The sequence below is a fragment of the Brachyistius frenatus genome, unplaced genomic scaffold (genome assembly GCF_029030835.1).
Source record: "Brachyistius frenatus isolate BFR_SWC_R1_liver_20210118 unplaced genomic scaffold, ASM2903083v1 Contig_150, whole genome shotgun sequence".
In the NCBI taxonomy this organism is placed as follows: domain Eukaryota; kingdom Metazoa; phylum Chordata; class Actinopteri; family Embiotocidae; genus Brachyistius; species Brachyistius frenatus.
This window is the reverse complement of record NW_027210749.1, coordinates 550,408-574,612: the sequence shown is the minus strand read 5'-3', so window position 1 is coordinate 574,612 and position 24,205 is coordinate 550,408. Positions and strand designations below refer to the sequence as shown.

Here is a 24,205-nt window from a genome sequence, read left to right as displayed (position 1 = left end):
CCATACATATAATGAGTCGAGATCATATATTGTGAACATAACAATGTTGTATAATAACGTTACGATTCATTTTGCCGAATGAACATAATAATGTGATAAATTGCAACACTAATACAAAACACCATTGTTTTTTTAATCTGGTGACATTTATAGCATGTAATGGTGGAAGAAGTACTCTGATCATCCAGATTACAATCAGTGTTTATTTCTATTTATGATTACATTCTAGCAAGTGAGAGTAAAACACATTTAAAGAAACCAGGAGGAGACTGAATGTTATTAAGGTAGGTAGGTATGTACTTTATTAATCCCCGAGGGGAAATTTTTTCGCCACAGCAGCATACATTTAGAAGCAATAATAGAAACAATAGAATAAAATAATAGAATAATATAATAGAATAAAATAAAATAGCAGTAAAAAATATAAATATAAAATGCACAGTATATACAGTATATATACAGTACATTATATATCTATATATATTATATACAACAAACCAATAAACACATTCAACATATATATATATATATTGTTAAGTTTGTTGGTGTCACCGGCTCCAATCCTGCTCCCCCAGCAGACCCCAGCGAAGTACAAAGCACTGGCCACAACAGATGGTAGAACATCTCCAACATCTCGCTGCACACATTGAAGGATCGAAGTTTCCTCAAGAAAAAGAGTCGACTCATCACCTTCTTGTAGACAGCGTTGATGTTGGTCTTCCATTTCAGTCTGTTGTCAATGGAGACACCAGGTACTTGTCCTCCTCCACCATGTCCACCTCCTCTCCCAGAACTCTCAGCGGTTGTGGAGCCGTCGTCTTCCTCCTGAAGTCGACCACCATCTCTCTGGTCTTGGCCACGTTCAGGTGCAGGTGATTCCTTCCCCCCCACTCCACAAAGTCCTCCACTACTGCCCTGTACTCCTCCTCCCGTCCATCCCTTATACATCCTACCACTGCAGAGTCATCAGAGAACTTCTGCAGATGTCTTGACTCTGAGTTGTTCTGGAAGTCAGTGGTGTAGAAGGTGAACAGGAAGGAGACAGAACAGTTCCCTGAGGAGCTCCAGTACCACTGACCACCGTATCAGACAGCACACTGCCCAGACGGACAAACTGTGGTCTACCTGTCAGGTAGTCATTGATCCAGGAGACGGTGGACGTGTCCACCCCCACCACCCGCAGCTTCTCACTCAGCAGCAGTGGTTGGATGGTGTTGAATGCACTGGAGAAATCAAAGAAAGTGATTCTCACAGAGTCACCGGTTCCATCCAGGTGAGACTGAGCTCGTTGCAGCAGGTAGATGATGGCGTCGTCCACTCCCACATGAGGCTGGTACGCAAATTGCAGAGGGTCCAGAGAAGATTTCACCAGCGGCCTGAGGTGGGCCAAGACCAGCCTCTCCAGCACCTTCATCACATGAGATGTGAGGGCAACCGGTCAGTAGTCGTTGAGGCCAGATGGAGTCATCTTCTTGGGGACAGGAACCAGGCAGGACGTCTTCCACAGCACCGGGACCTCCTCCTGCTTCAGGCTCAGGTTGAAGAGGTGTTGTAGGACCTCAGCCAGCTGGACGGCGCAGGTCTTCAGGACCCCGGGGCTGATGCCGTCAGGTCCTGCAGCCTTGTGCTGGTGGAGTCTCTCCAGCTGTCTCCTAACCTGGCCAGTCGTCACAGAGAGGGGGGTGAGGGGTGGGGGGGGGGGTCAAGGTGTCGATGGAGGAAGAGCCCTTTGAGATTGAGGGCTCTATGCAGCTCACCAGGGGGCGCAGAGGGGGGAGGCAGCAGAGGTGTTTGGGAGGTGTGAGGTGTGGAGGAGACAGATGAGGGCGGTGAACTAAATCTGTTGAAGAAACAGTTTAGTTCATTTGACCTCTCCAGGGAGCCCCCTGGTTGTTCCTCTCCAGGTTCCCCCTGGTTGTTCCTCTCCAGGTTCCCCCTGGTTGTTCCTCTCCAGGTTCCCCCTGGTTGTTCCTCTCCAGGTTCCCCCTGATTGTTCCTCTCCAGGTTCCCCCTGGTTGTCTCTCTCTCCCATTGAACCCAGTAATCTCCTTCATACCGGTCCACACCTCCCTCATGTTGTTCTGTTAGAGTTTGGCCTCCAGCTTCCTCCTGTAGGAGTCCTTGCACTCCCTGAGTTTCTCCTTCAGGTGGCGCTGCACTCTCCTGAGCTCCTCCCTGTCCCCAGACCTGAAAGGCTGCTTTCTTCTTACTAAGAAGAACTTTCAGGTCACTGGTGATCCACGGCTTGTTGTTGGGGAAGCAGTGTCCAGTCCGGGATGGTACGGTGGTGTGTTCACAGAATTTGATGTATTCTGTGATACAGTCCGTCCTGCTGTTGATGTCCTCCCCATATGGTCCACACAGCACATTCCAGTCCGTGGACTCAAAGCAGTCCTGCAGGGCGTCTTTAGCCTCCTGTGTCCACCTCCTCACAGTCCTGGTGGACACAGGCTGCCTCTGCACCAGAGGAACATACCTGGGAGTCAGCAGGACCAGGTTGTGGTCTGATCTACCAAGGGGGGGAGGGCAGTAGCACTGTATGCATCCATGGCATTAGCATACAGGAGGTCCAGAGTTTTATTGTTCCGTGTGGGGCAGTTAACATACTGGTGCAAAGTTGGCAGTACTTTATCCAGACTGGTCAAAGTCTCCAGTAACTGCCAAAAATGCACCGGGATGCTGAGTCTGCAGTTTAGCCACAGTGGAGTGGATGGTGTCCACTGCTGCCTCTACGTCAGCTGATGGAGGAATGTAAACAATGATAACAATGGCGGACGTGAACTCCCTCGGTAAATAATAAGGGCGCATCCCCACGGCTAGAAGTTCAATGTCCGGGCTACAGAAACGTCCCTTCACACACACGTGGTCGGGATTACACCACCTCTCGTTCACATAGACTGCAATCCCTCCACCTTTCTTCTTGCCGCTCCGAACAACGTCTCCGTCCCCCCGAACAGTCCTGAAGCCGGGTACGGCCGCGCTGTGGTCCGGGAGATGTGAGTGCAGCCACGTCTCGGTGAAACACGTGATGCTGCACTCCCGGTACTCCCTCTGGGTCTTTACCAGCACCGAGCTCGTCCGTCTTGTTGGCCAACGACCTCATGTTCCCCATTAAGATCTCCGGTACCGCTGGTTTATATTTCCTCCTCTTCACCTTCATCTTAGCTCCAGCTCTGCAACCCCGCCGTCTTCTCCGAAGTTCAACGGGGATCTCAGGCCTCGCTCCGGGCAGCAGCAGTAGGTCTACTCAGCGCGATCAGCTGATCACGAGAGTAAACAATAACAATGCCCCCAGCCAGAAACGTGGAAAAATTACGGTCCATTGTCTGACCGTTAACTGAACACACGAGAGAAAGAAAAAAAACAACTCCGAAGAGGAGAAAGGCTTAAAAAATACTAATAACAACACACTCGGGGAGGAGCTGCTGCTACAGGCTGCCGCTAGCGCAGCGCCATCAGGCGCCATTCTTTCATACGTATACTACAGTTTTCTTTGTTTTGTCAGCATTAAATGCAAAAAGAAGGGAGTGTAATGGAAAACCGGATTCTTTATTTTATTTTATTTTTTTCAGTTCAGCAGATCACGAAGCTTTCATGCCTATTTTATATTTTATTTCTTTTCTTTTTATTCTGATAGTTTAATCTCACTTTAGGTGTTTAATTTTGATATTAGTTTTTTTTAACAGATTTTTTTTAAAAGTGAGGCTCATATTTTCGTGAGAAAATATTTCTCAGCTCTGATTTGGACTGACTCATCAATTGATTGTTTTCGTTAGTAATTTTTGATTAGTTGATTGGCTGGATGAACAATATTATATGACGACATTTTAAATGTGTATTTACCAACTTTACCTTGAATAGGAGCACTTGAAATGTCACTTACTTATAGCACTTTGAAGTTTGGCTATCTTGAAGAAAATTTTACTTTCTTAATTGTTGTTGTTCTGAATTTGTACCCTCATGGTTGAATGCACTTATTGTAAGTCGCTTTGGATAAAAGCGTCAGATAAATGAAATGTAATGTAATATCTATATTTTAAATTACATGTGTATTCACATGTTTAATGTCAATTAAAATCATCTCTTAACTTGGTTGTTTTGCTTGGTTCATTTTACTGCTATACTTATATATTTAATCTTCGTTATTTATATTTATTTTTATGTAATTTTAATACTGTTCTCGTGTTGTTTACGTGTTGCTGTTTGCGTCTCCACTGGCTCCTCCTCTTTTTCTATTTTTACGACAGTAACCGCGTCATCACGGCAGCCGGTTGCCACAACATCCAAGCAACATGGCCGAAGCGGCGCAGTGCTCCGGTGCGGAGGCGGTTTCAACGGAGAACCGGGAGAGTTCAGCAGCGGGGGGAGACAGCGGGGCTTCAGACGCGGACAAACCCGTGTGTCTGATCGTGCTGGGCATGGCGGGCTCCGGGAAAACCACCTTTGTACAGGTAAGTTCCGGTGTTGTCGGTTAGCGAGTGTGGCTAACGGCGGCTAACAGCATGAGTTAGCTTTCTCGAATTATTTTACCTGACGTCACGACTCTGCCGCGCTGTTTTTTTTGACGTCACTGTTTGCCCCCCCCCCCCCCCCCCCGGCAGAGGCTGACGGCTCACCTTCACTCTCAGAAAGCTCCTCCTTACGTCATCAACCTGGACCCCGCCGTGCACGAGGTCCCGTTCCCGGCCAACATCGGTGAGGAACCCGGTCAATGTCCTTAAAAAACAAACGTGACGTAATCGATACGTAAATAAATAGATGATAAATATTGACAGTAATCCGTGACGTAGCTACAGGTGGCCGTTAAATTCTAAACCCTGTTAAAACTAAGTTTAAGTCATCTCTGTATTTTATTAATGTGACGTCATCTTTACCAAAAACAACCCCCCTGACCCCCCCTAAAAAAAAAGTTATTTTAAACAATAAAACAAGCAGTTTTTTGGGGGATTTCTTCTTGTTAAGATGTTCTGAACCTTCTGCAGTTATTTAATCTATGAAGGTATTTTTTGTGTCTTTAAGCAAAAAAAAACTGTTTTGAAAGCAAATTTCTTCCACTGAAATCAAAAGTCAAGTTTGTAAGTAAAAAAAAAAAATATATATATACTGAGAATAAAATTTGCTATTTACAGTTTTGTTAGTTTTGGTCACAGAATTAAGAATTTTCGCTTCTGAAACGAGACTTTTTTTTGGCTGCAAATTGAAAACCGAGGCTCTCACGTCAAAAACCTAGAGTTGAGTTGGACGTAGTGGACGTACGCTGGAGACGGGAGTTTCTATTGGTCGATTGACTCTGACCCGCACATCATTAATTCTGACTAAAACATAACCAAACTGAGAGCAAATTTGTTTGCAGTGCAAATAATTTTATTCTCGGTTCTTATTTTATTTTTTACTTACAAACTTGATTGCATTGCAAAAAAATTCCTTTTAAAACTTTTTTTTTTCTCTTGCGTAATAAAGACACAATATCACCTTGATATTAATCTAGCAGTCATTCTTGTCTTTTAGTGGGGAAACTTTTCTTCGCCTCCCTCAATGATTTCTTGGCGTTCGATAAAGTTGAAACAGTGAAAACTTTACATACGGAAGATTTCTGCCGTCGTGTTTTTTTTTTAATCCTGTCTTCTCGCCTCCAGACATCAGGGACACCGTGAACTACAAGGAGGTGATGAAGCAATACGGCCTCGGACCCAACGGAGGCATCGTCACGTCGCTCAACCTGTTCGCCACTCGCTTCGATCAGGTGACTCTCGAAGGGGCCGCTAACCCCCGATTCCTAAAAAGAAGTTTTGTGTAAAAATGTAAATAAAAACAGAATGCGATAATTTGCAAATCCTGTAAACACATAATTGATTGAAAAAAGACCAAAGACATCAAAACAAATGTTGAAACTAATAAAAAATATCTGCTTATTTTGAATTTGATGGAAGAAACGCGTCTTTAAAAAAAACAGTTGGGACGGGTTTCAACAAAAGTTGTGTAAAGATTTTCCCACACAAAAAAAACACCTGGTGGAACATCTCACAACTAATTAAGTTACCGTGGCAACAGATCAGTAACATGATTGGGGTATAAAAAGGTCATTTCAACAGTGAAGATGGGGAGAGGTTCACCACTCTGAAAACCCCGCCGCGCCTTTGTTACGATTATCAGTTAAATATTAGTTTTACCTGATTTTGCAATGATGATGCAATGTTTTACATGATGTCTGAGACGGGACGAACTGAGTTTTAATTAGCTTTTCAAAACAACAGCAAATATTTTACTGTTCAGGTCACAAATAATCTCTTTTATCTCCTAACCGTGTTTTTGTTTTTCTTCAGGTGATGAAGTTCATCGAGAAGAAGCAGCAGAATCATCAGTCAGTAACTCCAGAAAAAACTCCAGTTTTTGTCGTCGCCTGTTAAATAGAATCTTTTTTTCTTTTTTTTTAAACGCGGCGGCTTCGACGACCTTGTGTGTCGTTGCAGGTTCGTGCTGATCGACACGCCGGGTCAGATCGAGGTTTTCACCTGGTCGGCGTCTGGAACCATCATCACCGAGACGCTGGTGGGTTGTTGTTTATTGTTTGTTTCATAAATCAGTAAACACAAACAGTCAGTTTATACTGTGTGTGTGTGTGTGTGTGTTTCAGGCGTCGTCTTTCCCCTGCGTGGTGATCTACGTGATGGACACGTCCCGCAGCGTCAGCCCCGTCACCTTCATGTCCAACATGCTGTACGCCTGCAGGTAAACACGCCGAGCTCACGGCGACGTCGCGACGGATGTTCTGTATATTTTATATATTGATCTGTAAACGGCAAGAAAACTTAAAGCAGGTTGTTGTCATTGTAAAAAAAAAAAAAATACATCAAAATTGAGTTGGCGACTCATCAGTTCAGCAGATGTTAAAAACAACAACCAAGATAAAACAAGACATCGTCGTGGCGATCAACAGTAGACGTATAAATAAATGTTTTCGAACCTTTTAATTTCATGTTCGGATGTGATTTTGTATCCAGCCCTGTGTCGACTGCAGTGACTTCACTTGTCCAGCAGGGGGAGCTAACGGAGCAGATGATGTGTCACTGTAAATTATAAACGGGTCATTTATAGTCTTTTTTTTTTTTAAATTTTATGAATGCCACCTTTATTAAAAAAAAGAAGAAGAAGCAAAATTTCAAGTATTTCTGTCTGAAGAAGATCCAGAAAAAATCAGGCCAGATTTTAATAACGATATCTTCACAGGTGTTCGTAGAAAATGTGTTGGATTTTTATTCCCAGAATCTAAATCAATCAATCAATCAATAAAACTTTATTCAAAGTAGGGGTGGGCATTTTAAGCTAAAAATATTGATTGAAATTTGCTTGGAAATATTCGATACCCATGTTCATACTGGGATAGTTTTACTTACAAACCTCCGGACCCCTGAAAGCAGCATGTTATTTAATGGCGGCTGGCGGGCAGCTTTTTAGGTGCATTACCGCCCCCTTCTGACGGGACTAAAGCATTACAACCAGTTCCTACTTTATGTTTTCATACATTTTGGTGCAGAGCTTAACAGATGATTGACAGGCCGATAAATGAGACATTTAAAGACTAGAAAAATATAATAAATTTAAAGACAAAATTAAAAGGAAAAAAAAAATCGAACAAAGTGAAGCAGCTTCGTAGAAACAAAAGAGGATTGAAACTGTCAAGTCAATTAAATGCATAACTTTTTTGTTTTTTTTTGCTTTTATTTTCTCTTTTCATAAAATGCCATTTTAAGTCCTAACATCTTATTTCTCATTTATTTCTCCGCCTCTGTGAAGCACTGAAGTCATTTTCTCGGTGAGCTCGATGCTCGATGACATCACGAAAACTCATCCAATCAGCGAGCGTTTCGTTAACTACATTTTTCTTTCTTCCAGTATTCTCTACAAGACCAAGCTGCCGTTCATCGTCGTCATGAACAAGGTGAGGACGACCTTCTTCTTCTTCTCGTTGTTTTTGTGTTTGACCTTTGACCTGCCGCTGACTCCTTCCTCTTCCTGTCGTCGGCTCAGACCGACATCATCGACCACAGCTTCGCGGTGGAGTGGATGCAGGACTTCGAGGTCTTCCAGGACGCTCTGAACCAGGAAACGTCGTACGTGAGCAACCTGACGCGCTCCATGAGTCTGGTGCTGGACGAGTTCTACACCAACCTGAGGGTGAGAAAAAAACAACCTAAATCTATATCTCATCTCACTTTCTTTGATTTAGAATGAAAATACGTCGACACAATTACGATTTTTTTTTTTTTTTTTTTTTTTTTTAGAAAACAAGCTAGTTGTTTAAATTTACTTTAAAAATTCCAAATATTAAACAAAATATTACAGTGAAAATGACTCGAACTGGATTTAAAGATCCTGAAAGCAAAAAGACAAATAAAAAATTTGTATTGATGTTCGTTTGTCACGAGTATTAAATTACTGGTTTGTATTCGCAGAAAATTCTGTAATTTTTCTTCACAGAAACTTTGTTTTGACTGGACGAACGTCGAAGGGAGAAAAGTGAGAATCTCTGTTGACGACATGTCGCGACTGTTCGTACTTACGATCGTATCTCACATCGCTGCTCCGCACGTAAATAAACAAACGTGTAAATAATCACGAGTCGAGACGTCTTTGAAATTGATCACGCATTTCCCATTTAAAAATGTCTATAAACGCTCGAGTTTGTAATTCACGACCTGAACCGTCAGACCCCCGACTCGACCGCGTCGGTGCAGGTTTTTCTTTTTTCAGATTATTATTGATTTATTAACAGCTGTGCTGCGGTGGATCGATGAACTGTGCGAGGGGGAGGGGCCGGGGGCGGGGCCTCGTCCACAGCTGTGTGTTCAGATGTGTGTTTTCTCGTACGATGAAGTTTGTTCGGTCGGAGGAAGGTTGAGCATGAACGTGTTTCTCTGCGCGTGCAGGTGGTGGGCGTGTCCGCAGTGACAGGAAGCGGATTGGACGAGCTGTTCGTTCAGGTGGAGGACGCCGCTAAAGAGTACGAGAGGTGAGACAGAGAAACTACGTTCACTTATATATTTTATTGTTGAAGATGTATCGATAAACCTGAACGGATTCTTCCTCCTGCTTCCTCAGGGATTATCGACCCGAGTACGAACGACTCCGTAAACAGCTGGTGAGTGTGTGTGTGTGTGTGTGTGTCCTCTGTTTGTCCCTCCGTGTGTCTGCGTCCTCACACGTGTTTGACTTCCTGTCCTCCAGGAGGACGCTCAGAGCCAGAAGCAGCAGCAGCAGCTGGAGCGGCTCAGGAAGGACCTGGGAGCCGTCACCATGACGACCGCGGCGTTCCCAGGTAGAAAACAACCGACCGACTGACCGCTTAAAGTTTATTAATACCGCCTTTTTTTTAAATTATTGGGTTCACTGTGACTTCCTGTCCGCAGAGGAAGCTGACATCGCCGGGCCCAGTGACCTCATCATGATGCGTGGTAACCCTGACGACGCTGAGGAGGACGAGGTACACAGCGACACGGACGACATCGACCACAAAGGTGAGAAGAAAAAAAAACACAAATACACACTGTAAAAAAACACAAATACATTTAAATTAAAAAAAAAAACACAAATACCAAACTGCAAAAACACACAAATATACAGTAAAGAAATACACAAATACACACTGTAAAAAACACAAATACAAACTGTAAAGAAACACAAATATACAGTAAAGAAAATCACAAATACACGGTAAAAGAATACAAACTGTAAAAAAACACAAATACACTTAAAAAAACAAATTCTAAACTGTAAAAACACACAAATATACAGTAAAGAAAAACACAAATACCCGGTAAAAAAAATATAAACTAAAAAACACAAATACCAAACTAAAAAAACACAAATACACGCTGTAAAAAAAACACACGTACGCACTCTAAAACAAAAAATAAAATCCAGTTGAGTCAGCACTTTGTGGGAAATAAAATCGGAACGTTTTCTCTTGGTTTTTCAGTCACGGAGGAGAGCAAAGAGAGCGACGCCTTTGGAAACTTCCTGAAAGAGAGGAAGGAAGTGATTCAGGTCCGAAACAGGAAGTGCACGATGCCCCAGGGGCCCTCACCTCTGACCCCTGACCCTTGACCTGGACATCATGCCCCTGCTGGGCAGAAAGAGGTGACAGACTGTAGGTGAGAGAGGACCTGACTCATCATCTGGAGCAGATCCTTCCATCGCTGATGTTTCATGAGAGGAAACTAAATCTGAACTCTTTGAGCTGATCCCTCTGGTCCGATCAGGTGACTTCTGACCCCGTGACCTCACGCACTCAGAAGAAGCTGATTGGCTGCTTTTTCCCTAAAAAGAAAAACATATATTTTTATATCAGAAGAAGACTCCTGTTTACGTTACCGTTGACTTTTGTTTGTGAACGCACTGAAAGGATTTATGATCTGCAAAATAAAAGTGAGCTTTATACTCGGAACCAGTTTGAACCCTTTTCAACCCAATTTATCTTATGAGACGTAACGTGGCGTCATTTGGCCGAGCGTGAAATGAACAATATTACTGCGACTAAAATGGATGCAGCGTTTCTAATTTTATATTTCCGTCAAGGAAGCCGATGCTCATATCAGGCCGAATTTAATTTGAATTTAACGCAAATTCAAGCAAACTTCCACAATATTTACGTGAGCTTGCAATTTTGCAAAATTCCCAGCAATTTTTCAGATACAGAGAGACAGACAGAAAACAGAGACAAACAAGACACAGAGACAAACAGAGACCAACAGACACAGAGACAAACAGACACATAGACAGAAAGACAGACACAGAGACAGACAGACACAGAGACCAACAGATACAGACAGACAGAGACACACAAAGAGAGACAAACAGAAAACAGACAGACAAAGAGAGAGACAGACAGAAAACAGACGGACAGACAGACACAGAGACAGACAGACAACTAGATATATAATAGATAATAGATATATAATAGATAGATACTTTATTGATCCCACATGGGGATATTTTTTCTTTACAGCAGCATTGGAAGATTCGATAAAAGCAATACAAAATTACAGAATAAAAAGAGGTCGTAAAAGTATAAATATAAAAAATGCATAGTAGATACAAATTAAATAGAATTAAATTAAAAAGGGTGTTAATGATGTCGGCTGCATATCGTCAGAACTATTTTGTCCACCTTGTTTTTACATCTCTGTTGAATTGGCCTGAACAAGGTGTTCCTAATAAAGTGGTCAGCAGGTGAAAGGAACAATAAAGTCTTCCGCTGCGTCGGCGGCCGCTTGTTTTCTCCGGAGTTTTCCAGCAGCGAGCGATCGCTTCGTTTCTCCGCTCGTCTTTCATTCACCGCTTCAGCTCCGTGAATGGATTTCATCTCGTCCGCCCGCCGACGCGCAGCTTCTGTTCTGGCGGCCCACGCAGACCCGCTGAGATCCGGCAGCGTGGTCGCACTCGTGACTCATCGCCACTCACTGCTGTCAGGGAAATTAAATAGGGACACAAAAACACAACCACGAATCTGTGCGGCTGACATCCTCCGGAGAAGGTCACGTTCTGAGCCGTGTGGGCAAAGAAGTTTGAAGACATTAATGTTTCGGTGGATGTTTGTTCGTGTGTTTCAATAAAAACACCTTTTTTTTACCTACAAAAAACACTTTACAGCTCCGATGTCAGTCGTGACGAACGAGGGCCTTTTAGGTTCAGTGTCTTGCTCAAGGACACTTGTGCAGGACAGGAGAGTTAAACCATCAACCCCTGCGACCCTTTTAAGGGCAGATCAGAAAGTTCGGAGACTGTTTTCTGTTGTAAACAGGAAGCAACAACCTGAACGAGGAAGTGTTTTAACATTTCGCCTCGGGTTCCACGCGTTAACGTGAGCGTTTGGGGACGTCGTGGTTCGAGAACCCCGTTGCCATGGCGACACAGTTCAGGTGACTGTTATGTACCCTGAAGACGTCTTAGAAGGTCCCAGAAGAACTCGGTGTTTACAGTCTGACGATCAGCTAACGAAGCTAACAAACAGAAAAAGAAAGAAAGCTGACGAAGCAAAAAAAAACCCAGCTAAACCTACGTTAATAATCTGCTGACTGCTAACGAGAGAGTTGGTGGGGTTGATGCTTCGCCCGCAAAACTAAAGGAAGAAGAAGAGGCCTCCAAGTCACATCCTTTTTCTTTTTTTACTTCACGTCACGCAACGGATAAGAGGGTCAAAGGTCAAGGTACATTTTCGCAGAAGTTCATGTTTTGGTTGGATGTTCAGCAAATTTATTGTAATTTTAGTCACGTAGAGTTTGTCTTCATAACTACATCTGAGGAAAACGTTGATCTTCCCGACGGCCTCATCTTTTCCTCTCTGTGTCTTCGCATTTCCTAAATTATGTTATCCACCCGTTAGCTTGTTGAATCGTTAGCCTCTCTGGCTTCTAGACGCCGTCCACATTGCCGTTGCCTAGCAACAGTGTTTTTTACAACTTTAACCACTTGAACGCCGAGCATACGGTGAACACACGACTTCCCCACGTTGTAACCGCGAGCTCTACAAGTTCCATTCTTGAGCAGTATTTGGGGCTTTTGTAGTTCCCCTCAGTGACCGAAGGGGGCGACAAACCATTCTGCAGGTTTAATTCACGATACTCAATATAATAAAAAAAAAAAAACTATCTCGGTTTTTCTTTAACTCTCTGGAGGACTCGTGGTCAGTTGGGGAGATAAAAAAAAGATTTTTTTTTTTTTCCACATAAACAGTTTTCTATTCATTTGGCTGCTAAGTGTTATAATAACCCTGCTGTTGATATTTTTAGGTTCATTCAGAACTTGTAAAGTAATTAAAATCAACTCCAACAGTTACGAGCTGCAACATTAAATCAAAATAAACATCATTCATTGATGGTTTTTTTCTGCTGACGGAGTTGTTTTGCTGCTTTAAAAATCATGATGCTATTGTTTTCCTTTTAAATGAAGCTCTGAATGAATGAAGGATGTTTTTTTATTGTTGTTGTTTTGATGTTTTCGTTATTAAGTCTATAAGTTTTCACTTTAGAGTTGAAAAATGTGGAAAAGATTTGTTTTATTGAATAAACTCGGTGAAGTCCGTCTGTGAGTTCGTTGAAGCATCAGTGACTCGCCTCCGCAGACATCCAGCCCACTCAGCTGTCTGTTCTCTCCCTCTCTCCTGCAGCTCGCTCGCCCCTCCTCCTTCCCCCTCCCCCCTTATCTCCTCCTCCTCAGTGGGCTGCAGCCCCGACCACAAACAACAACAACAAAAACACGAGTCACGACGGCTCGCCGACTCAAACTCAGAGAGTCGAGCTGATAAACCGGTTTCAACACGTTTAATCTCAATTTAAACCGTTTTAATTCATCAGAATGAAAAAAATAAAAAAATCCTTCATTCATTCAGAGCTTCATTTAAAAGGAAAAAAACAGCATCATGATTTTTAAAGCAGCAGAACGACTGCATCGTTTTGATTTAATGTTGCAGCTCCTAACTGTTGGAGCTGATTTTAATTACTTTGTAACTCCTGAATGAACCTAAAAATAACAACAGCAGGGTTATTATAACTCAGCAGCCAAATTAATAGAAAACTACGTTGAGTGCTAATTATGGGAGGATTAAACAATATTAGTTAATATTAATAAATAAATAAACCGTCATTTATGGTGTTTGAAATAAATATTTAAAACTGATAAAAGTCCAAAATTATGTGAAAAAAGATGCCGTTTTTTATCTCCCCAACTGACCACCAGTCCTCCAGAGACAAAGAAAAACCCTGGGATAGTTTATTTGTTGATTATATTGAGTATCGTGAATTAAACCTGCAGAACGGTTTGTCGCCCCCTTCGGTCACTGAGAGGAACTACAAAAACCCAAAATGCTGCGTTCCAGAAGGAACTCGTAGAGCTCTCGGTTACAACATGGGGAAGTCGTGTGTTCACTGTACGCTCGGCGTTCAAGTGGTTAAAGTCGTAAAAAACACTTGCTAGGCAACGGCTACTTGGACGGTGTCTAGAAGCCAGAGAGGCTAACGATTTCTGTAAACGTCAGCAAACAACGTCACAAGTCGTGAACTCAAGTTCCGACGTCGTGAACACCACAAGAGGGCACCGTTCATACGGACTCTTCTCGTGTACGCGGTAAATACGACCGCCTTTGAACACAGCACCTGTCAACACGTGCTAACCTGAAAATGCTCCGCCGTCACCTGTGATTACATAAAATAAAAGGCGTCACAAACTCCAACGAAATGACTCGTTTCGGCGTCTGATTTTGATCCAATCGGTCCGATATCATTTGAACTATTTTATACGTTAGCATTAAACTAAACCGGAAGTTAGCCAGCTCTGCCCACTGAGTATGCTCAGTACACATTCATCCAGTGATGTCTCACCAGACACCAGATTTAAAAACGCTTTAAAACTGTAAAATAGAGTTTTACCCGGCAGTGAGAGTTAATAAAGCTTGAATGTAAAGGATGTTTATTTATATGTAAAATTTAACAGGTTTAAGTTAAATATACTTCAGTGAAGTTGGTGAAGAAGAAGCAAGAAATGGAAATATTAAGAAAAACACAACATAAATAGTTTTTATTAAAACGACTGATTTTTATTTCAGGCACAGCGTCATTGCAGCTCGAAGCAGCAGAGCCTCAAACCCAAAGGTGAGTGATGATGATGATGATGATGACGATGTCGATGATGTCATTCCTACAATTTAAAATGATTGCACGTGTTTTTCTTCCCTCAGCGCTGCCTTGCAGTCTAAACCCGGGGCTCAAAGGTTCCCTTCTCCTCTACCTGATGAAAAAAACTCAAGCTGTCAATCAACCCTGTCTGCACACTCAGGTGTGTTTTCATCCTTTCAGAGGACGTCACGCCGACTCGACCTTCCTCACCTTAAACCAGGTCCCTGAGTAAAACACACACACACACACACACACACACACACACACACACACACACACACACACACACACACACACACACACACACACACACACACACACACACACACTCTCCTCAGATGTTAGAGATAATCCCTGTTTATCATCTTCGTGACTCCGCCTCTCTCTCTCGGTCACGTTTTCGTGACATCACTCAGTGCTGAGCTTGTTTGCGGTGACCTCATTGTCGGTGACATCATCGTGTGCACTCAGGGATGATGTCACCTTTTCCAGTTACTCTGCTGGTGTTTGTCCTGGAGAAGCCTCCCTGCAGCAGCACCCCCCCCCCCCGACTCCTGCTCACACCGCATCTCTATTCTATTTTTTTTAATTCTATTTTTCTATTTTATTTTATTTTATTCTATTGTGATCTATTTTCTGCAGAAACAAAGTACTTCTTCAATAAAACATGATGCGCTGCTGTTTCTGCAGAATCCTTAACCTGATTTGACTTCACACACACACACACACACACACACACACACACACACACACACACACACACACACACACACACACACACACACACACACACACACACACACACACACACACACACACACAGAGGCAGTGTGGCTCCGAGAGCTCTCGGCTGATTGGCTGCCGGTGACATCACCAGCAAGGCTGTGAAGGTTTCTCTCTCCTTGTTGCTGCCTTGTCTCACTCACCTTCCCACCTCCACACACACACACACACACACACACACACACACACACACACACACACACACACACACACACACACACACACACACACACACACTAAATGTCGAAGCACATACATGACCTGAATTCCAACCAAACCTCCTCAAGCAGCTGATCAGCTCCCTGAAGCCGGTCCTCACAAAGACACACACACACACACACACACACACACACACACACACACACACACACACACACACACACACACACACACACACACACACACACACACACACACACACACACACACACTCTCACTGCAGCTGCATTACCTCATCTGTTTCTGAGAACATGGTGTTCTGCTGCAGTGCATGATGGGAGCTGTAGTCTGTTGTCGTCACATCTCAGGAACGCTTCGATGGAATTCGCGAAAACGTTCGCTCAAAGAGGACGTGATTACACGTTGAAGGTCAAAGGTCAATATCATAATGTTCTTTTCTCCAGCATCATGACTGAGGACTTTGAACTTTGACCCTGTTATCCGACACCATCTATAAAGTGACATCTTTAAAGTAAAAGCAAAAAGGATGCTCTTTTTCTTCATTCTTTATTTTCATTCTCTGAGACACAAACGATGAGTTTCTGTTGTTTTCAGGCCTGAAACGAGGTCAAAGGTCACGTGCTTTGAGATTTTTAAAGTCAGATTTAATTGTCACATCAAACATGTTGTTTTTATCTGTTTTTCTAAAACAAGAGAAATAGTCAAACTGTTTTTTTTTAATGTTTTAAATGAATTCACTAATTTGAGCCCCAAAAAAAAAAATAATATCAGTGGAAGATTTAAAAAGTTTTCTGAACCGTGAAATCTGCAAAATCATGTCAGAATAAAAAATAAAACAACCAGGAAACTAAACACAAGTAAAGAAAAAGAAAGTTTTCTGCCTGAGGTTTGGAGAAAAGAGGCGGAGTCACGTGACCTTTTGACTCCTGCTGAGCTGGAGCTTTTTTCTTTCTGCCGATCGTTGTGATGCTGCAGCTGCAAATGTTAAAACCAGGACATGTTTACTGAGACGAGCTGAAGACGCAGGACGTTTGTTTTAATGTCTGAAGTTTTGGATTAAAAGGTTAATTTGAGATTTTTAGATTCTTTCTGGACATTAGATTTTTCAAAACATTCGATTGTCACTTATAAAAAAACAGTTTTGAGACATTTATCCTGCATCAACTCTGCTGCTGAACAGACGGACGTTTTCTGCCGTAAATATCCAGTAAGAAAGATTTTAAAAAATGATGTTTGATTTGATTAATATAGATATTTTCTTCTAAATCTGTTTTTCAAGGTTTTCTGTCAGGTTTTAAATTCTAAAGTTGCTTCCAGTGAAATAAAATCCTCCTACTGAAATTAAAACCCCCATACCTCCCCCCCTCCCCTCCTCCTCCTTCTCTCGGCCCCTGCTGGACCAATCGCAGCGCGGCCTCCCTGCCGGCCAATCGGAGGGCTGCTGGGTGATGTCATGCAGCAGGCTGCTGTGTGCTGCTGATGCTGCCGAGCTGCAGATCTTCGGAGGAGAGCGTCGCTGCAGGGTGAGTTCACTGCTCCTTTATTTTGATATATTTCTCTCCAACGCCGCTGTTTAGTTTTTTTCTGCAGGTTTTACAGCTCAAAACAACAACAACAACAAAAGCAGCTTTCACTCATCTCATTCTGGTCTTCTTGCTGCGTTTATTGCCTGCAGCTTCTCCTCCTCTTCTTTTTTTTTTTTTTTTTTCCTTCTTTTCCGTCTCTGCTGCATCGTTTTCTGCATCTTTTCCTTCTTTTTTTGTTTGTTTTTCTTTGTTGTTGCCTTCAGTTTCAGTTGTTTCTGCTCGACTCTGCAGAAGGTGATGTGTGTTCTCTGGCAACGATGACATCATCGCTTAGTGCAGGCACACACACACACACACACACACACACACACACACACACACACACACACACACACACACACACACACACACACACACACACACACACACACACACACACACACACACAATGACACAAAGTTATTGCACAGTGTTTGCATCGGTGATAAATTTGTGTTTATTTTCTAAAAACCTGCAAATGTGAAATCTTTCCTGTTTACAAAGTGAAGCTTTGCTGTTTTCTTTGTTTACAATCTGGATGTTTTTGTGCTTTATTGTTCAGATTGAAGGTTGGAGGCAGTTGTGAGGAGATGAATGTGGTTGTTTAGTTTTAGTTTGCAGACATAAAAAGATCTGAGCAGATGAGCTGAAAAAGCCAAAGTGACCTGAAGCTCGTGTTTGTGCAGAAAAATAAATATTTTTTATATTTCTGTGTATTTTTTATGCACTAAATAAGTTTGTGACGCTTCCAGATGTTTGTCTGTGCAGCAGCTACAGATAGAAGATTATTGTTTTCAGTCTTTTCTGCAGAAAAAACCTGCAGATATGAAACATGTTTCTGGTTCCGAACTCAGTGAAGATTTGCAGCTTTTTTTTTTTTTTTTTTTTTGTTTCTTCTCTGAATCTTTTTACGTTTTTGGATTGAAATATTTGCTTATTTCTGGAACGTGGACGCTGCAGATGTTAAATGAGGAAATGAAAACTGTAATAATAGAAAGCGATCTGCTGCTTTTTGCACGTCAGCAGTTAAAGTTTCTGCTCAGTGAGTTTTCAGTCTGAAGCTTTTTTATTCGATTTTATTTTTATATTTCTGCATATTTTTTCTGTACTACATAAGTTTGTGAAGCTTCCTGACAAGGAAACAGTTTGAGTGTTCGTGCAGCAGCTGCAGTTTCCTCTCAGGAGTCTGAACTCCTGCAGCGCGTCGTGTCTCTGAGGCTGATTCATATTCGTCTCTGGGCTTCAGATGGATTATTTCAACCTTCAGTCGCAGCTGCCGAATCGAGAGCGCCTCGTTGTTTTTTTGTGTGTTTGTGAATGAGTCACTGGAGCTGAGAAAAGCTGCCTGATGAGCAAAATGTGACTTTTAGATCCGAACGATGGCAAAGACATTCTTAGACTGAACTTTGAGAGGAAATCTGGGATGAAATTATTTGCATTTTTTTTCTCACAGTTTTACATAAAAAAAAATAAAAAAACCTGCAACAAAAATTCTGAATATAAACGTTGGATTTAGCTGCTGCTAAATTAAAAAACTCAGAATCAGGATTTCTTTATTGTCATTGAACAGAGTGAAAGGAAACTGGAAAATAATCCAAATTGGTGCAACACAGAGAAAAATAGAGAAAAGTAAATTATGAATTAACTGTGAGAACAGAAGGAAAGCTGAAGTGTGGTGACATGTTGTGGTAAATATATATGTATGTATATATTCTTATACTCTATTTTGCATATTGTAATATATACATATGAGGAACCAACCCTGTCTCACGGGCAAAGCGTGAAATAGACACGCTTTGGCCTGTCTAGGTGTGACAGTTACACGCTTTCAAAGCGTGTAAATTACAAGCAAGTAAATGAGGCATGATCATGTGACCAAGGTCCAGCAACCGAGGCAATGAAGGACAATTTGAGGCAGGAGGTGTGGCTCGGTGGTGTTTTGTTAATGATCAGCCATGCTGGATAATGAGGTTTCGATCCAGGAGGTGATCACGTTTTTTCTTTGGTGTTTTTGATTCCGAACCCTGACCACATGTTTTAGCTACGTTTTATTTTCCTCTAGATCACACGACTCAGCAGGTTTCATTTTCATCCACTACAGGAAAAATATATAACTTTTACGCCTAAATAGGCCAAAGCGTGGCTATTTCATGTTTTTGCTGTAGTGGACGGGCGTGTCTATTTCACGTTTTGCTGTGATAAGATAAGATAAGACTTTATTAATCCAGCAGTGGGAAAATTTAGTCGTCCCAACGTTTTAAGAATACAGATTGGGAAAAAAAAATTAGTACACAGAGGAAAAATTACAAATGCGATCAAAAAAAGAATAGAATTAAAGGATTTTTTTGGGGGGGGGAAATATAAAATAAATACACACACACAAACAAGCTATATACACAATATTTGTATATAAGTATAAATATAAATAAAATACATTGAAACGTGAAGAAAAAAGGGAATTATTGCACGTAGGGGATATAAAATATATTGTTAATTGTAATTTCACAGGATATATTGCATATTGATGCCGGGTTGGAGTAGCTGACATTTTGTGTGTCTTTGTGTGTCCTCAGGAACAGACTCTACCTCACCACAGTGTCTTTGTCGGAGAACAGCAGCATCATCATCATCATCATCATCATCACGATGACTCTAGCAGGTAAAAAAAACCTTCAGTCTGTTGGGAGAATCTGCTTTGTGGCTCCGCTGCAGTTTTTTCAGATTTTTTTTTTCTGAATGTTGCAGCATACAGAGAGAAGATGCGAGAGCTCCCCCTGGTGTCTTTCTTCTGCTCCTGCATCCTGCCTGAACCCAGAGAGCCCAGTGCAAACAAGAAGGAAGGTCAGCAGCTTAAAAAACACCTTTTTTTATACTGCTGATATCTGAGCAGGTTTAATTCACAGAGGAAGAACAATTACTTTCCTGGTTTGACGAGTCAAAATATCAAATGTGAAAAAGGTTCATAGATTCAGGATTCAGGCTCAGGAACATGCAGGTCATGTGGTTTATCATTTAATTGAATTAAATTAAACTTGGATCCTGTGTTGGCCACTTTTTCCAGTTTTGTAATCATGAAAAAAATCAGAAGATGAGTCCAACAGTCTGCAGTTTGACATCCTGCTTATGTCTGTACTTCTTGTCGTTCATTTTTATCAGCTACTGTTTAAAAGTCCTAAAGTGTTGTTAAAAGAAGCAATATGACCTCAAACACAAAAGAAAATCATAATTTTTTTAATTTATTTATTTATTTATTTTTATTTTTTTTAGTCTCTTCCTTTATAGGAGGGCTGCAGGGCCTTAAACTTGTCTTATAATATAAAGAAGGTTAAACTCTAGTTTAGGACATGACTGAAGGTGGAACCGAGGCCAAACAGACATGGCTCAGATTCTTTAAAACAATAAATCAGTTCGTAAAACCTCTCTTGTTCGCCTCCCCTGCAGCAGCCGGCGTGGTGGACTTGAACCTGTGCAACATCCGGGACATGGAGGTGATCGAGCTGAGCAAGCGGGCGAGCGGCCAGGCCTTCGAGGTCATCCTGAAGCCGCCCACGTTCGACGGCGGCCCCGAGCTGAGGGCCACCACGCCGCCTCGCCAGAAACCCTCGCTGGAGGAGATCCAGAAGAAACTGGACGCCGCTCAGGAGAGGAGGAAGGTGTGTGGAGGCGGGGCATAGGTTTCCAAAAAAATGTATTAATCATCACTGAAGTTTCACACTGATTGGAATCTGCAGATTTAAACCCAAAATATCTGAAATCAAATTTATGGCAATTCATCTCGTAGTTTTAGAGAAATTAATAAAAAAAGTGAACCTCAAAGTGGCGCTAGAGGGAAAATCAGATGGTCACCAAAATCAGTAGGATTTAATCCTTTGGCGAACATGAATGTCTGTAGAACATTTTATGGCAATCCAGCCAATAGTTGTTGAGATATTTCAGTTTGAACCAAGCCCACTGATGAAATTGTAGTGGTCCTAAAATTGATCTCTGAGGAACCCCACGAGATGTTAAATAAGTCTGACACCTACTTTGATTGGACGAGCTGGTCTCACATTGATGTTACTTGATATGTCACCCAATTGTGAGGCAATGATGCTAAAACAAAACAAAATAACAACACAAAGAAACTACCGTTTTCTAAAATAGGACCAAAAATGACTGGGCTTCTGTTGGGACGCCTGCAACGCACAGGTCGTAACTGTAACTCTTCCCTCTGACTCCGCCTTTTAGTGTCAGGAGGCGGAGCTGCTGAAGCACCTGGCCGAGAGGAGGGAGCACGAGCGGGAAGTCGCTCAGAAAGCTTTGACCAAAGAGCGTCAGGAGCACCGCGCCGACGCCGACAAGGAGCAGCGGCAGATGCACCTGAACGCCTCACAGGAGAGGCTGCAGGAGGAGGTGAGGACACGACGTTTACCGCCACACTTCACTTTGATTTACTGAAACTAGATTCAGACTCTCTTTCGGGGGGAAATGAACCACTAACGGGAGTTTGTGCTTGTATTTGTGTCTTTCAGGACAAGCACAGTGTGGAGGTGAGGACGGGTTTCAGAGACGGACGCTGGTTAGACGTAGTGAGACCAAATGTGACGTGTAAACAAACAAAACAGTTTAAGGAATAGTTTGATATTTGATAAAACAAAGCCAAACGAGACGAGAGTTAATTACAGCAGTAATTAGCCATAAATACTGAACCGAAGGCTGGCATGGCTCTGTTCAAAGGTCACGACCGATTTAGGCGGAGGGATTTGCGGAAACAATTTTTTTGTCTCGTAACCTGTAACTGTGTGCAGCTTCCTGAAATTTCAAAGCAAGATTGCTGGATTTAAAACCACAAATCAACAGATTATTTTTTCATGCTAATCAGTGATATTCAGAGGTCGGCAGATTTTTAAGTTTGCAGTTTTTTTCTGAGCTCCCAGTCTTTAGGCTAGGCTAAGCTAAGCTAACAACATCTCTTCTTGAGTTGCATCTCCATGGTGAAATTACAAATAGTCACAAAAAATGTGCTTTTAAAAATGCCTTTAAATCCTTCGCTAATTGAAGTTATTGGATAAAGTTGGCCAAACAGAAAATTTGCTGAAAACTATCCAAGAAAAATAAAATGATATCATAAAATATTTCTCAGTTGTTGTTCAATAGCTCCCCAACGTTTTGGTTTTATTCAAACAGGAAACTAAATTTTATTAGCATCTGATTCATTATATATAGTTTTGTACTTTTATAAAGTGCTAACTTTTGCCCTGGTTCTCGTCTTCCAGGTGTCTTGATGGCCTGATCACAACACAAGCTGAACCTTATTTGGAAGCCATTTTGGAAGGCTGACGAGAGCTGATTTTGACGTGTCGGGAACCCGGCGCTCGCTCCGGCCGGGAGACTTGACAGGAAGTGACTCTGAAAAGAGCGAGAGAAGAAGAAGAAAAAAAAAAGAGGAGGAGGAGAACTGAGGGCGACCGCCGCCGCTCGACCTCCTCGTGTGCAACCGGGACTCTTTCTGACGAGACGAACTCTTTCCAGCGAGGAGACGACGCGACAGATTCAGTCATCATATGATGGTTCGCAGGGGTTTTAACTGTGCTTTGTTGCCATGCCAACAGTGCCACTGTGTCTGTGTGTGTGTGTGTGTGTGTGTGATTGTGTGCGTTTTCAACCGACCCCCCCCCCGGACCCGAATCAGCCGCCAACCGGACCAGAACCCAAAGCAACCATCAGAATTCATTCAAAAACAGACCGGATGGCGTCGACCCGTCGGGAGAGACGGATTTAAAAAACAAAAACAGCCTCACCTGCTGGACAGTTTTGAATATTACATGAACGTGTGGCTCCTCAGAGACACCTAGAGGCCGCTGAAGGTACAGCAGGAAGCAGCAAACAGGACTCAACAGAATTTCACGGGACCGCAGGCTAGAAGTCAAGTCCAAAACAAGTCAGATATACTCTGTGTTATTGGTGAAGTTAGTTTCTGACAGAGACGAGTCAAAACCAGGTGTTCGAGTCCAAAGTACTCATCAAGACGAGTCCGAGTTGGAGACAAATTCTAATACGAGCAACTCCAAGTCAAAAACACTAACGAGGCTTCAGGCTAGTTTTGAAGAAATGTTTAGACGTCAATGAGACAAGTTGAAAATTAAAACACTCAGATGAGTCAAAACACCAGCGAGACTTTGGGAAAGTGCGGTTGGTAACATTCAAACCAGGACAAGTCAGAGTCTGAGAAAACACGAAACCAAGATGAGTTTGAGTCAAAACACCAACGAGACCTCGGACAAATCTTGATGAAACATCCGGGTGTGTTTTAAAACATTGTTGTTCTAAGACAAGTTCGAAGTAAAACACTCAAGACGAGTCAAAACACCAAGAAAACCCTGAACAAGTCCGTTCAGTAACAAGTAAGAGTCCGAGAACACACGAAACCACCGAGACCTTGGAAAAGTCTTAAATGTCCAAAGTGTCGGTTGAAACATAGATGATAAAGAGACAAGTTAAAATTTTAAACTACTCAGATAAATCAAACCACCGACGACATCCTGGACGAGTTCGGTTGGTTCACGAACCTCCAAACCAAAAAAATGAAGCCAACGAGACAAAGACGAGTAAAACGTCGTAAAAACTAAAAACCCGTCAGATTCGACTCGGCTGCTGAAGTCCAGCTTTTATTTTTCAGATTCTGTGTTTGCATTCGGCATGCACGCATTTTAAGTTTCGTGTCTGCATTTCCTGCATGTGTTTAAACTGGTCGAGGCAGCGAATGCATCATTTCCTGTGTTACATCATCGACAAACAGCAAAACCAGCTCCTGTGAGCTAACGTTAGCCGCGCCGCAGGGTCAACACACGTGAATGAATGTGTGTGTGTGTGTACAGTGTTTACAGCTGCTTTTCACTGACGACATCATTGTGAAGGGACGTGATGATGATGACGACGAAGATGATTACAATGTACAGAAATCACTTTATATTTTAAACTCAAAAAATAAAACAATCACACTTTACGAGCTTGTTCAGTCTTTTTTTT

The 24,205-nt window shown here is 42.3% G+C and overlaps 2 protein-coding genes across 4 annotated transcripts; both read left to right on the top strand.

Annotated features, from left to right (window-relative positions):
* Positions 1 to 4,263: 4,263 nt before the first annotated feature.
* Positions 4,264 to 10,444, top strand: gpn1 (GPN-loop GTPase 1). Its single transcript, XM_069715990.1, has 13 exons — positions 4,264 to 4,451; positions 4,602 to 4,695; positions 5,637 to 5,743; positions 6,324 to 6,361; positions 6,471 to 6,549; positions 6,635 to 6,729; positions 7,894 to 7,939; positions 8,029 to 8,175; positions 8,928 to 9,010; positions 9,100 to 9,139; positions 9,226 to 9,316; positions 9,408 to 9,515; positions 9,977 to 10,444. Exons 1-13 carry the CDS (start codon positions 4,293 to 4,295, stop codon positions 10,102 to 10,104), a joined length of 1,215 nt encoding a protein of 404 aa, XP_069572091.1. The 5' UTR covers positions 4,264 to 4,292; the 3' UTR covers positions 10,105 to 10,444.
* A 6,605-nt stretch (positions 10,445 to 17,049) lies between these two features.
* LOC138631165 (stathmin-4-like) lies at positions 17,050 to 24,182 on the top strand. 3 transcript variants are annotated; one of them, XM_069715953.1, is made up of 7 exons: positions 17,050 to 17,155; positions 19,771 to 19,856; positions 19,943 to 20,038; positions 20,642 to 20,850; positions 21,425 to 21,589; positions 21,709 to 21,726; positions 22,453 to 24,182. In XM_069715953.1, exons 1-7 carry the CDS (start codon positions 17,112 to 17,114, stop codon positions 22,459 to 22,461), a joined length of 627 nt encoding a protein of 208 aa, XP_069572054.1. In that variant the 5' UTR covers positions 17,050 to 17,111; the 3' UTR covers positions 22,462 to 24,182. The 3 variants fall into 3 exon arrangements, with proteins under 3 accessions (XP_069572054.1, XP_069572053.1, XP_069572055.1); XM_069715952.1 differs by having other exon boundaries at positions 17,051 to 17,155; positions 20,639 to 20,850; XM_069715954.1 differs by lacking the exon at positions 17,050 to 17,155 and adding an exon at positions 17,208 to 17,452 and having other exon boundaries at positions 20,639 to 20,850.
* The last annotated feature ends 23 nt before the right edge of the window (positions 24,183 to 24,205 follow it).

Excerpts from the sequence above, each read along its gene's own strand:
- gpn1 (XM_069715990.1), top strand. The coding sequence starts at position 4,293 with ATGGCCGAAGCGGCGCAGTGCTCCGGTGCGGAGGCGGTTTCAACGGAG. Across the intron at positions 6,362-6,470 it reads AAGAAGCAGCAGAATCATCA|GTTCGTGCTGATCGACACGC; the intron begins GTCAGTAACTCC and ends GTGTCGTTGCAG. Across the intron at positions 9,317-9,407 it reads GACGACCGCGGCGTTCCCAG|AGGAAGCTGACATCGCCGGG; the intron begins GTAGAAAACAAC and ends TCCTGTCCGCAG.
- LOC138631165 (XM_069715952.1), top strand. The coding sequence starts at position 17,112 with ATGCTGCCGAGCTGCAGATCTTCGGAGGAGAGCGTCGCTGCAGG. Across the intron at positions 19,857-19,942 it reads CATCACGATGACTCTAGCAG|CATACAGAGAGAAGATGCGA; the intron begins GTAAAAAAAACC and ends TGAATGTTGCAG. Across the intron at positions 20,851-21,424 it reads CCGCTCAGGAGAGGAGGAAG|TGTCAGGAGGCGGAGCTGCT; the intron begins GTGTGTGGAGGC and ends TCCGCCTTTTAG.